The 10119-nt window shown below is 41.3% G+C and overlaps 1 protein-coding gene across 4 annotated transcripts in view; it reads left to right on the top strand.

Annotated features, from left to right (window-relative positions):
* Nucleotides 1-6: 6 nt before the first annotated feature.
* PRCP (prolylcarboxypeptidase) overlaps nt 7-10119 on the top strand; it is a 73211-nt gene continuing 63098 nt past the window's right edge. The window contains exons 1-2 of one of the 4 annotated variants that reach the window (XM_034995565.1): nt 7-33; nt 1109-1291. In XM_034995565.1, the coding sequence (XP_034851456.1) occupies nt 1124-1291 (168 nt within the window). In that variant the 5' untranslated portion in view covers nt 7-33; nt 1109-1123. The other 3 variants (XM_034995566.1, XM_034995564.1, XM_034995562.1) reach the window with 3 other exon arrangements.

The following is a 10119-nucleotide window of genomic DNA, read 5'->3' as shown; positions in this document are numbered from 1 at the left end:
GCCGCCGAGGGTGGAGATTGAACACTGCATTCTGTGAGTTTTGGGGAACGACCATTTTCGTCAAACTGGGTAGAGACAGGGTTTGGCGGATGTTCTTCTCTGGTGGAGTAGTGGCACAGTCTATAAAGTTGGTTTTGGGGGTAGCGTAGGGATCCCAGGAAGGGGTGGTAGCGCCCCTCCAGTCTGGGTTCAGCAGGGTGACTGGAAGGAGGAGTGGAAGCTGGGCAAAGGGGTTGGCGCGGTGAAGACAGAAGGGGGTGTGGAATCGGGGCCTGAAGCGGGCTACCCCGAGCCGGGTGAAGAAAGGGGGCGTATCCTGGAAGAAGGGACCAGGACCTAACAGGATGCGGGGGCTCTCTGGGCCCCGGCGACTCCAGTTAAGGGATGGATTATGTGGGCAACAGGGATGTTTGGGGTGATCCATGAACAGAGTACCACAGGAAGTGGTTGGCTGACTTAGTGGAAGTGGGGTGCAAGGAGCCAGACCGAGCGGTTTGCGGAGCCTGCACCCCTGCCTCCTGAGTGACCCAGTGCAAGTCCCTACACCTCTCTCGGGGCATCAGTTTCCTCTGTAAATGGGAGTAGCAATCATTCACGACACACAGATTGCTGTGATGCTTAAGTTAGATGAGTTGATGTGTGTGCCATTATGCCTAGCGATATAGTGACATGTAGAGAACGCTCAAGAAATTGTCATGGTAGCTATTATTATTATTATATGGGGTTTGCGGAGGGCAATGGGTGTGGCAATGGAATTGAAGCGGACAGGGAATGGCAGGAAAGGGGGGCTTGTGGAGCGCTCTAGGAAAGGATGGGATTCCGGCGGTCAGGTAGGAGGGGGTCCTGGGATGGTAAGGGTCGACTTGGACTGTGACCGCAGTGAAGCTGGACTCTAAAGAGGGGACTGCACGAGAGGAACATGAAAAGTTTTGGCTCCCTCGGGGTCGGGGGAGGTGTGGTTTGGGTGACCAGGTTTAGGCGGTGTTGCTGCGGGCGGAGCTGCTTTGGGTTTCACCGGGGAGGAGCTTATCTGCGGTGGGCGGAGCTGCGGGCTGGGCTCGGGTCTAGCTCCCGGCATCTGCCGGTCTCGTTCCCACCCGCACTGCAGCCGGCATCCTGGGCCATGGGGCGTCCCACCGTCCTGCTCCTGCTCTTGGCTTTCCTGACGCCTGGGGCCGCCATCCGTGTACCGCCGGCCATGAAGGCCCTCAGCAGCCTGCGTTGGTCAACCAGTTTCACATCCCGCGGTACTGTTGCCAAGAAGTACTCGATTCACTACATCGAACAGAAGGTAAGGCGGGGCGGGGTGGGCGTGGGGGACGACTGGGGTTTCGAAGTCCCCGGCCTAATAGACCCGAGCCTAGGCGCCGTAACCCACCCGGAATTTCAGACCCCTAATGCCTAGGACTTGTCCGATCTTTGGCTCACAGCTTCCAGGGGGTGGCATCAAGTCTCACTTCTATTTAAAATCTCTCCTGCCGTTACCAATAATTTAGTATCAATCCTGATTCCACACTCTCTTCTGTAATTGGCTATGACAGTCACTTCAACTTCTTCTCCTAGAGGATGCCCTAATTCAAATTCCCCTGACCCTCCGTCAAATGAAAATTATTTAATGCCAACTCTGCCTCCTACTCCGTGGTGACAGTCATCCTTTGTCCCTAAGCAGCCTCTAAATACACATTTCCAATATCTTACTAGATAGTATTTAGTATTCAACCTAAAACGCCAGCCTGTCATCTCTTGCTTAGCTCAAAGTTGATTCTGTAGCCCTTTGATTAAGAGTTTTTAACCATTCCTATTCTCCATAAGACTGAACATATGTGTAGCCCATGCTTATAGAAGAAGTTGTAGAAGAAAGTCAAGATTTGAGGGTGGGGGTTAGCATCTCTACGGTTCTGAAGCTTGAATTTAGAATTTTAAAATAGGCTTGATGCCTTTGTGCTTGGCTGAAGCATGAGGCACTCTTCTGACAAGCGTGGATAGAAAAGTACATCTTGTGTAAAATGACAGGATCTCTTACAGTTCTGTATTTCTGGGAGCCTGTATAAAGATAGGCAAAGATTAGGGAAAGGTGTGGATTTAGAAAGAATAAGAGTCTGAGGTTTGGCTTTTGGAGTCAAGTAGAACAGCATTCCACTCTGCTAGCTCTGTGACCTTGGGAAAGAGTACTTCTCTGAACCCAGTTTCTTGGGGCGCCTAGGTGGCTCAGTCGGTTAAGCGTCTGCCTTAGGCTCAGGTCATGATCCCGGGGTCCTAGGATCGAGTAGGGCTTCCTGCTCAGCGAGGAGTCAGCTTCTTCCTCTCCCTCTTCTCCTCCTCTGCTCGTGCTCTCTCTAGCTTGCATGCTCTCTCTATCTCTCTCAAGTAAATAAATAAAATCTTAAAAAAAAAAAATCAACCCAGTTTCTTGATCTGGGGATTTGGTGATGGTTAAATGAAAACAGATGACAAGTCCCCAGCAGAGTATTTGGCCCTGAATTTTGAATTTTGATAGAGGGATTGCATGAATTTGTAACATACAAGAAATTATTTTTAACCCAGAAATTTAAATTACAGTTTATGAGGAAGAGAAAATATTATTTCAGCAGAGGTACCAGGAAACAGGGGACTTTTTCTCAGACAACTTACTTAAATTAACTCTCTAGGGTACCATTTCTTCATTTGTAAATTGAGAGGGTTGAACAAGGAACAGCATATTACACATTCTACTGAGGAAAATTAAGGGCTTTTTAGGGAGCTGTCTGGTGGGTAAAGGCCCAAGTGGTGGGCCAAGTTAAGGTGCTCCAGTAACCCCTCTCTCCCTGAAATAACTTTGAGCCTGAGCATTATGCTTTGGTCTGTTTCATATATTGGGATTTTGTAGAGGATTATTTGCAGAGTTTTATTGGCACAGTAAAACTGAAGGGGAACTATTGGAATGAGGATCTCTGAAATCTCTTTAAATGTGATGAAGGGGCACAGCCTGGGTGGCTCAGTTGGTTAAGTGTCCCACTCTTGATTTTAGCTCAGATCTTGATATCAGGGTGGTGAGATCGAGCCCCACATTGGGCTCTCAGCTGAGCATGGAGCCTGCTTAAGACCCTCTTTCTCCCTCTCCCTTTGTTCCCTCCCCACAGTTGTGCACATGTACTTGTGCTCTCTCTCTCAAAAAAAAAAGAAACGATGAAAAAGAGAACTATCAGCAGAAAAGGGAGAACAAAAGGGGGGAAGAGACCAAATGATCTGTGAGCCCTTAATTTATATTCCTTCATTATACATTCCTTCCTTGACCACGTAACTATTTAGAAATATAGTTTAAGATCAGTTCTTTTTCCATTTTTGTTCGTTAGCTAAACCTGACTTTACTCAGTCACCTTTTGCTCTCTGGCTTAGTTTATATTTTAGGACACAGATTCCACATATATGCTTATTACTATAGTAATAATTTTCCTTACATCAACTGCAATTGAGTTTTATTTCATTTTTTTTTTAAAGATTTTATTTATTTTATTTGAGACAGAGAGAATGAGAGAGACAGAGAGCACATGAGAGGGGGGGAGGGTCAGAGGGAGAAGCAGACTCCTTGCCGAGCAGGGAGCCCGATGCGGGACTTGATCCTGGGACTCCAGGATCATGAACTGAGCCGAAGGCAGTCGCTTAACCAACTGAGCCACCCAGGTGCCCCGAGTTTTATTTCATTTTTTTGAGAAAACTTCCACATATGTATTTATTACATAATAATGATTATAGTAGTTGCCAATTCTGGACCATAGATTTTTAGTTGGGACTGACTATGTCTGTATAAACTCAACTTCCATTTTTTTTTAGTTAGAGGACATGAAATACTTTTGTGCCTTTTGATAATAGACATCATAATTAGAATTGTAAAGCTTGGTTTTTATTCAGGGTTGAATTTTTATCAAACTTTGTAATGATTTTCTTTTTTTTTTTTAAAGATTTATTTATCTATTTGAGAGAGAGAGAATGAGAGACAGAGAGCATGAGAGGGAGGAGGGTCAGAGGGAGAAGCAGACTCCCTGCCGAGCAGGGAGCCCAATGCGGGACTCGATCCTGGGACTCCAGGATCATGACCTGAGCCGAAGGCAGTCGCTTAACCAACTGAGCCACCCAGGCGCCCTGTAATGATTTTCTTTATCTGTAGTTATATCTGTCCAGTTGACCAAGCCATTCCCAGCTGTCCTTATATGCACATAAGTTCCATGAATGGTATAGGTATAAAGGCTTAGCCCATGGCCCTTTCCCTCCCCTTCACTCCTCAACACACACGTACACTTTTAGCAACATAGAACATAGACTCAATTGAATTTTACAGTGTTGGAAATTCTGTCTGGAATATTGCTCTCTTCTCCCCAAATTAAACTCATACCTGTATTCCAGCTGAAATGTCACCTCTTCTGTGAAGCCTTCTTGACTTTACGGCAACTTAGTTGTTTTTTTTTTTTTCACTCTGCACACTTACTATTTTATATGTGTCCCCTATAGCTAGATAGCACTCTCCAGTACCTAGAAGAGCCCATAAAAAATATAAAGTACAGAATGATTATTTGTTGAGGGAGTGAATGAATGACTATCCAAAAAAAGCCTAAACAAAGCAAAGTCTACCATCATTTAATTGACACGTTATTTTTTATTTTTCTTTTCATTTTTTACTTCTATTCTTCACTAATTATTTTTCCCCTTCTTTCAAAGTCTTCAAAGGTTGTTGATTTAGTAGGAATATTTTTTTTATTTGGTTTCTTGTATCCGAAGTAACTGAACCAGGAGACCAGACAAAGGATATAGTACATCACTTGGTTACATCCGGGCTTTGGGTACATGTGTGATGCCAGGGTTGTAAGGGGCTCCTTGGAATCTATGGCTTGTGGTTACAAGGTTTCCCTTCTTCTCATTACCCTCCATCTCTCACCCTAGCCCCTCAGAGTTGAATGTGAGTCCTGAGGGCATTTTACTGTGTGATGTAGTGGGAAAAGAGAATGGGTCCTTTGAGGCTCTCATTTTCCTCAGTGTTACTAGGAAACAATATTTACTGTATTAGAGTTCTCTAGAGAAACAGAACCAAAAGAATGTGTTTCTGTGTGTGTGTATCCCTCTTTTCACAGGGATTGATTTATTTTAAGGAATTAGTTCATATGATTATGGAGGCTTGGTAAGTTCAAAATCTACAGGGTAGACTGGCAGACTGGAGACCCAGAGAAGAGTTGCAGTTTGAGTCCAAAGAGAGCCTGCTTGCATAATTCCTTCTTGCTCAGGAGAGGTCAGTCTTTTTTGCTATTCAGGCTTTCACCTGGTTGGATGAGACCCATTCACATTTTAGAGGGTAAATCTGCTTTACTCAAAGTCCACTGATTTACATATTAATCTTTTCCAAAAAAACACCTTCCTAGAAACATCCAGAATGTTTGATCAAATATATGGGCACTGTAGCCCAGCCAAGTTGACAGATAAAATTAACCATTACTTCTACCAGTGTTGTTGTGAGGGTTAAATATGGTAACACATGAAAGCACATGCATAGTGCCTGGGAGATGGTAGGAACTTAAGGAACATAATAGAGTAAATGCTGGTTTCTTCCCCAATCTGTCCTAAAACCACAATCCCCATAGTGTTAGCATTTCAGATTGATCCAAATGCATGACAGTTGTGGTAATGCCTCTTCTAGAAACTTAGGGGTCAGTAATCTATACTCAACTATTCTTATTTAACTACTGACCAGTGTTTATGTTAGAACTCTGCATCTTGACCCAGCGTTAAGCTCATGGCCACTGATTTCTGCAAAGCCTTCCCACAGCTCCCTCCTTGTCTGCTGTGAGGCAATCACATCAGTGGGCTAAGCTATTTCTATTTATGTACATCCATTACGGTTCTTTTAGTTCCTACTCCAGGTTCCCCTTTTCCACTCATGCCACAGTGACCCTAATGTCTAGTAAAATATTGATCTTTCTCCTCCTCCTCTCCTTTTTATTTTTTCCCCTCTTCTCCACTTTTTGTTATTGGTTCATCTATATGAACCATCTATTGATGGCTTTCCTCTTAGGCCCAGAGTATATGTCACAAATATTATGTGACTTCTGAATTGATTTCTGTTTTTACCCCTAGACTCATTGCCAGAAGGGGTCTTAGAGATCATGTAGTCCACCCCTTAGATATGTTGAAGTAACTTTGATCTAAATTATGAAGAGTCAGGAACTTGATAGAGATTGATTACCATACAAATTTGAGAACAAATTCTGTTTCTCCCATTAGCTGAGTAACTTCAGACAGATTACTCTGAGCATCTGGTTTTATAATCAGCAAGATGGGGATAATTATACTGTTCATTTCATAGATCTGTTGTGAAATGAGCTAATATGTGTAAAGGACTTAATAGCACAGTTTATATATCACTTTACTCAAAAAATGATAAATATTTTTATTTTATCTTGCGGTTTCTTAATATATATGGCTTTAACTTACCCCCTCTCCACACAGAATAAAATATTCAAATCATCACTTACCATACCTAAAATAGTTATTCTGGAAAATACGAAAATTTGTATGAACTGTTTTCAGTTATTTAAATAGTATATATATTCCTTTTTATCAGTGGGGTATAATCTAATATACTTGTAAATAAGACAAAGAAATTAACTTTTTCCTTGTTTGAAATAATTTTCTTTCACACAAGACTGATCCATAATGAAAAGCATAGGAAGCTATTTCTATTATTTTTTTTCTATGCTATTTTGCGTTTTGGTAAATTGCGGCGGGGACATATAATGCATGTATCCTTTTAGATTTTTGCAAGTATCTTTTCTATTTTATAATAATACTAAATCTAACACTATCTTTCTGATAGCTTTCGATATTTTATAAGTTAATGCTAAAATATAATTTCGGTAAAGATTAATTTTAGGGTTTTGCACTGTCATATTTATATCTCTGTGCAGCATATTGCAAGGACTTTTTTTTTTTTTTAAAGATTTTATTTATTTATTTGAGACAGAGAGAATGAGAGACAGAGCATGAGAAGGAGGAGGGTCAGAGGGAGAAGCAGACTCCCTGCCCAGCAGGGAGCCCGATGCGGGACTGGATCCCGGGACTCCAGGATCATGACCTGAGCCAAAGGCAGTCGCTTAACCAACTGAGCCACTCAGGCGCCCTTGCAAGGACTTTAAAGCACTTAAGATATTTTCGAAGTTTGGGTTCTAGTATCAGACTTGTCACTAACTCATGGAATGACCTTGGGTAAGTTGCTTACCTCTAGATCTCAGTGTAAGATCTCTTACGTAAGATAAGAGGATTGGATCTGATGACCTGTGATGCATCTGTAATTCTGTTCACTGAGTGCTTCCTGTCTATAGGGCCCTGTATTAGGAGCAGTGGGGATTTGAGTACAAGTTTTGTTTTTCCCTTTGCCATTAATTGCCTTTGGCATAGCGGACCTAAACAGTTTTTCCATCTCAACTTTAAATTAGACACAGACTCATATCATGTAAAGGTTTTTTTTTTTTTTTAATTAATATTACTCAGCTTTACCATTAACAAAGTATAACATAGAACACTGTATTTATATTTATGATTTTAAAGTTTGCTTGATTATGGGTGGATTGGAGAGAAAAGAATCATGGGGAAGGAAAAGACCTTGATGACATGTCTTATCTTATTTGTCATCATATTGCTAGAGCATTGCACAGTGCCCTCTACATAGTAGTTTTTTTCTTTTTTAAGATTTTATTTATTTATTTGAGAGAGTGAGCGAATGAGAAAGCATGAGAGCAGGGGGAGGAGCAAAGGCAGAGGGAGAAGCACACTCCCCTCCCCGCTGAGCAGGGAGCCGGACTACGACAACGTGGGGCTCGATCCCTGGACTCTAGGATCATGACCTGAGCCGAAGGCAGACACGCTAACAATAGAGCCACCCAGGTGTCCCTACATAGTAGCTCTTAATAAAGATTTTTTGAGTGGAAAAAATTGGCTATAAATTAAAATGAATAAGGAGTAAGAGGAGGGAGAATAAAATGAAATATGTAGTATATAAATTATTGAATGCACTAGTGATGCTAATCATCTGCTACTGTTTATTGAAAGCTTTATATGCCCTAGGTTCTAAGTACGTAATAGACATTCATTCATTTATTTATTAAGATTTTATTTATTTGAGAGAGAGAATGAGAGAGAGAGAGAGAGCACATGAGAGGGGGGAGGGTCAGAGGGAGAAGCAGACTCCCCGCTAAGCAGGGAGTCCGATGCGGGGCTTGATCCCCGAACTCCAGGATCATGACCTGAGCCGAAGGCAGTTGCTTAACTGACTGAGCCACCCAGGAACCCTAGACATTCATTTATTTAATGTTCTATGAGGTAGATGCTATTATTGTTCCACTTTATAGGTGAGAAAACGATCATACAGGGAGGTTGAGTTACATGTTCAAGATGCTTATCTGTCTCATTTTGTTTTTCTGAAAATAAACTGTAATGAGTTTCTAGTTCTAAAGCAAATGTCATTACCTTGCTTATTGTACTAGTCCCGATAAGGCTAGGTTATGCTGCTGTAGCAGAACTCCAAAATTTTAGTGACTTAAACCCCCCAAAATATATGACTCAAACTGTATTTCCATTGGGGTGAGCAGAGGGTTCCCTCATTACATTTACTTAGAGACTAAGGAGCTTATGGAAGCTTTCTCTCAACATACACTTTCGTGATCACCATAGCAGTGAAAGAGGAACATAGAAAAATAATAAATGCTCCAGTCTGGAAATTGCACATCACTTCCTTTCATAATTCCTTGGCCCAAACTGGTTATATTGCTGCATCTAAGGACAGGGCAGGGAGACAAAAAAATACTGGCTTTGGAGATCCTAGAAGGAGAAACAACATTAATGACTACCACACTCAATTAGTCTCTTACCCACCCATCCACCTACTCAGTGTTCATCCACTTCCTTTTATATGTCAGGCACTGGACTAGGTCCCAGGAAGGCAGAGATGATTACATCCTGGAGGACTTCACATACTTGTTGGCCATTCCAGTCACACATACTCAAGCTTGTATCTGAAAAATATGTAAAAGGACTGACAAATGTGTAATGTCTTAGCATTATGTGGCTGCAATTTACAGATTGCTTCAAAAAATCCCTGAAGGTGGCACCCCTGGGTGGCTCAGTGGTTAAGCACCTGCCTTTGGCTTGGGTCATGATCCTGTGGTCCTGGGATCAAGTCCCGCATCGGGCTCCCTGCTCAGCAGAGAGCCTGCTTCTCCCTCTCCCTCTGCCGCTCCCTCTGCTTGTGCTCTCTCTCTATCTCTCTGTCTATCAAATAAATAAATGAATAAATAAATCTTAAAAAAACAAAAAAATTCCTGAAGTGAGGCTGGTCTACTTGATATTTTCTTGCTCAACTTATCATTATGAGATTTCACCGACCTGATGTGTATATACATTGAAGCATGTGATTAATAAAGGAATTCATTTATTCATACTGTCACTCAGTACTTAAAATAATTGTTTTGCCTGTCTTTTTCATAATAAAGGAAACAAAACTGATATAGAGATTTATGTAAAAAATCTGAATTACGCTTTGTAAGTGTCCATCAAAAGGAAACTTTTGCACTGACAATGTGTATGTTATTGGGGAGTTATAAAAATCTTTTTTTAAATATTTTTTTAATTCTGGTTCACAATTTAGGAAAAGTAGTCATTGTTGTTTATGAGCAGTGAATGAATAAACATGATTGTCTTATCTGGGCTAGGTATTATTTTAAACTCTTTTACATACCTGCTTTTAATTATTACAGTCACTTTTAAAAATAGTTGGTTTAATTGAGGTTCATAGAAGTCAAGTGACTTGATCAAGCTATTGAGGGACAATATATTTTAATCTTTTGCTTCCAAGATTTGTGATCTTTCACTCAGTTGACATCCTGATGCCTCTGTTTTCAAAACTGATGTTTCTGTATCTATTTATATTCCACATTCAGTCTTTAAAACAATCCTGTGAGGTAGATATTATGCTCATTTTTAGAGGTGAAACTATCAAGTTTCAGAAAGATCAAAGGAAGAAACATCCAAAATATCCCACTTGTAAATTTCCTGGTTTCTCAATCCCAAATTATAAATAATTTGTGGTACATCCATAAAATG

The sequence above is a fragment of the Mirounga leonina genome, unplaced genomic scaffold (assembly GCF_011800145.1).
Source record: "Mirounga leonina isolate KUSES-001 unplaced genomic scaffold, KU_Mleo_1.0 Mir_92, whole genome shotgun sequence".
In the NCBI taxonomy this organism is placed as follows: domain Eukaryota; kingdom Metazoa; phylum Chordata; class Mammalia; order Carnivora; family Phocidae; genus Mirounga; species Mirounga leonina.
The sequence above is the reverse complement of the archived record's forward strand: the minus strand, read 5'-3'. Positions and strand labels throughout refer to the sequence as shown.